The sequence below is a fragment of the Bidens hawaiensis genome, unplaced genomic scaffold, assembly GCF_021521415.1.
Source record: "Bidens hawaiensis isolate Kalapana, Puna unplaced genomic scaffold, B.hawaiensis_p1.1 tig00015542_1, whole genome shotgun sequence".
Lineage (NCBI taxonomy): Eukaryota > Viridiplantae > Streptophyta > Magnoliopsida > Asterales > Asteraceae > Bidens > Bidens hawaiensis.
In genome coordinates, this window is record NW_027492388.1 from 349285 (window position 1) to 351887 (window position 2603).

Genomic DNA, 2603 nt, shown 5'->3' on the forward strand with positions numbered 1-2603 from the left:
CGTTATTCGATTCGATAAACACCCCTACTTTTTATCTATTCAAATAAAGAATTATTTTTTTATAACTTTAGGCAATTTTTTCTTTTTTAACACCAGTCAGTATTAAAGACGAAAAAAACGTGATGCATGTTTGATTAGATTAGATAGATGAGTTAAACGCATAATGTTAGGGTTATACAATTTTAAGTGTGTATAAATTATGGTTGATGTTTTCTTAACCCAAATGAAAACACAAGTCATGTTCTAGTCAAACAATATTTCAACCAGTCAACTCACAACCCATTAACCCCACAATACTTTTACCCTATAATCTATTTTTAATTAATTTTTCTCATTTTCCAAAATGTGTATGTCAATCCAGTTTTTGGATTTAAGTTATCATTATTAAAATGACAAAGTCGTATATTTCTTTAACTTTTAAGTTACGAAAACAAAATATATCTTGTATGAATAAAGACTTTCATTAAACTCTACAGAACAAATAATAATCAAAAGTCAAAAACAATCTTAGAAAAATTACAAATCAAACAATTCAATAATTACATTAAAAAACTAACAGACTAATGAGCAAGCCCGAGATATGACGTAAACTATCGTATACTGATTTTGACGCTGCCAATAAAATTCAAAATTCATTCATCTTCTGCGAGAAACATCACGAAGATCATGACTGAACCCTAAGCAACCCAATAACCCTGACTTGTACGGCAAGGAAGTCTTCCGGCGCCTCTCTTCCGCCACCGCCCTGTTGGCCGTGTAATGCATTTCATGCGCCGACATCTTCCTCTTCATCCTCCTCACTGACCCACTTCCATCACAGCTTCTAAAGCTTGAAGCTTTTAAATCTTCTTTCGTTATCTTCGCCGCACTTCCCTCCGACGTGTTCCGGAACAACAACAGGTTCTTCAGGTTCCATTTATTGTACCACGTGAAACCCATCAGAGATGATTGGTTTTGAGGTTGAATTTGAGTTTGTGGAGGTGGGTTTAGCGTTTGCACTCCAGGTGTTCGACGTAATGCCTCTGAGAATGATTCTAAATTTTTTGACCCGGAACTCACCGGAGCTAACTTCGACGGTGGAACTGGTGGTGGGTCTGAGGGTTTGATTATTCCGCCGTCGAATAACTCGTCGGCGTCTGAGATTGACGGTGGTTCCAACTGGCCGCTGAAATCAAAAGCAAAGTCCATATCAATATCTTCTTTGGGGAATAATATTTTAGGGGTTGAAGGTGCGTTGGCGTAAGGGGAAGTGCTGGTGATGTCGAAGTTGAAGTTGAAGTTGAAGTCGGGTGTTGGAGATGGAAGTAGAAGGTGTGGTGCCATGGCGGTTGATTGGTGGCGTTAATGGAGAGTGGGTGGGTTTATATTAAGTTGTGGTAGGAAGTCAGTCATCAGCCGCCTTTTTCTTATTCTTTTTGTAATATTATAAAATAATAGTAATAGTAATATTTACCTGTATTCTAATAAAGTAAAATAGTTGTGACACGTGTTATTTTTCGGTTAATTTTTAGAATTATTTTTCCCTCCAAAACTAAGATACCCTAATATATGTAATACATCAATAATTATTCACTTTCCTTTTACACTCTATTTATATTATATCTATAATTTTTTATAAATATAAATATTAACATATTATTTTACTATATATTTTAAAATACTTAGTGAATTCTTCCAAAAATCAATGACAAATCATGTTTCTTAAATATTAAAAAGAATATAATTTCAAATGCTTTCATTCACATATTATACTATGTATATTATAGAAGATTGTAAAGAAAAACAAAACTCGAATATGCTTTCATTTTACAAAGTAATTTTTTAATAATTACATTATAAATATATGCTTAAAAACCAATCAATTTTTTTAAAAGCAATCCATTTATCTATTATGTTGTTGTTGTAAATTGTCATAAAAATTTATAAATTAAAAATATATGTTTTAAATTTATCCATTTATTTTTTTGATTAATTTAGTAAACTATATATATGTTAAAATGTAAGGATAGTATATACAAATCACTTTCAGACATAACAAAGTTTTTAATTTCTTAGTTTTTTTTATCAAGGATTGTTTCGGGTTTTTTGTGGAACTTAAATTTGATTTTATGGGTCAAAAGTTGGTAAATAGATTGTTTGGTACATGTTAACTACATTTATGTCAAAATTTGTTACGAGTCAAAAATGTAAAAATTGAGTATTTTTAAAAGTTTGAGAATGCAAATAGATTTATCATCATATTTGTTATGGGTTCAAATTGTTGACTTGAAAATGTCAAAAGTATGAAAGTTAGAATTTTAAACATGATTCGGGTTTCAAATTTATTTTTAACATCAATTTTTGAAATAATCAAAAGGTTCGGGATTTGACAATTTAACTATTTTTCCATCGACTGTTAAAATTTAATAATAATATTGCGAACAATTTCGACATGCCACCCCATGTCTATCAATGCTTCTAACTTTTATCAAATTTTAAATATTTATGTCAACATTAACTCTTTTTTTCAATGATGATCAGAATGTTGTATGGGAAACATGTCATGCAAAACTGTGCTCAAATGAAACAAAATATTCACAAAATTGAATAGCTTAACATGTTAT

The 2603-nt window shown here is 30.6% G+C and overlaps 1 protein-coding gene across 1 annotated transcript; it reads right to left on the reverse strand.

Annotated features, from left to right (window-relative positions):
• Positions 1 to 636: 636 nt before the first annotated feature.
• On the reverse strand, positions 637 to 1323 carry LOC143549328 (uncharacterized). The gene has a single exon (XM_077040243.1). It carries the CDS (start codon positions 1321 to 1323, stop codon positions 637 to 639), a length of 687 nt encoding a protein of 228 aa, XP_076896358.1.
• Positions 1324 to 2603: the final 1280 nt, after the last annotated feature.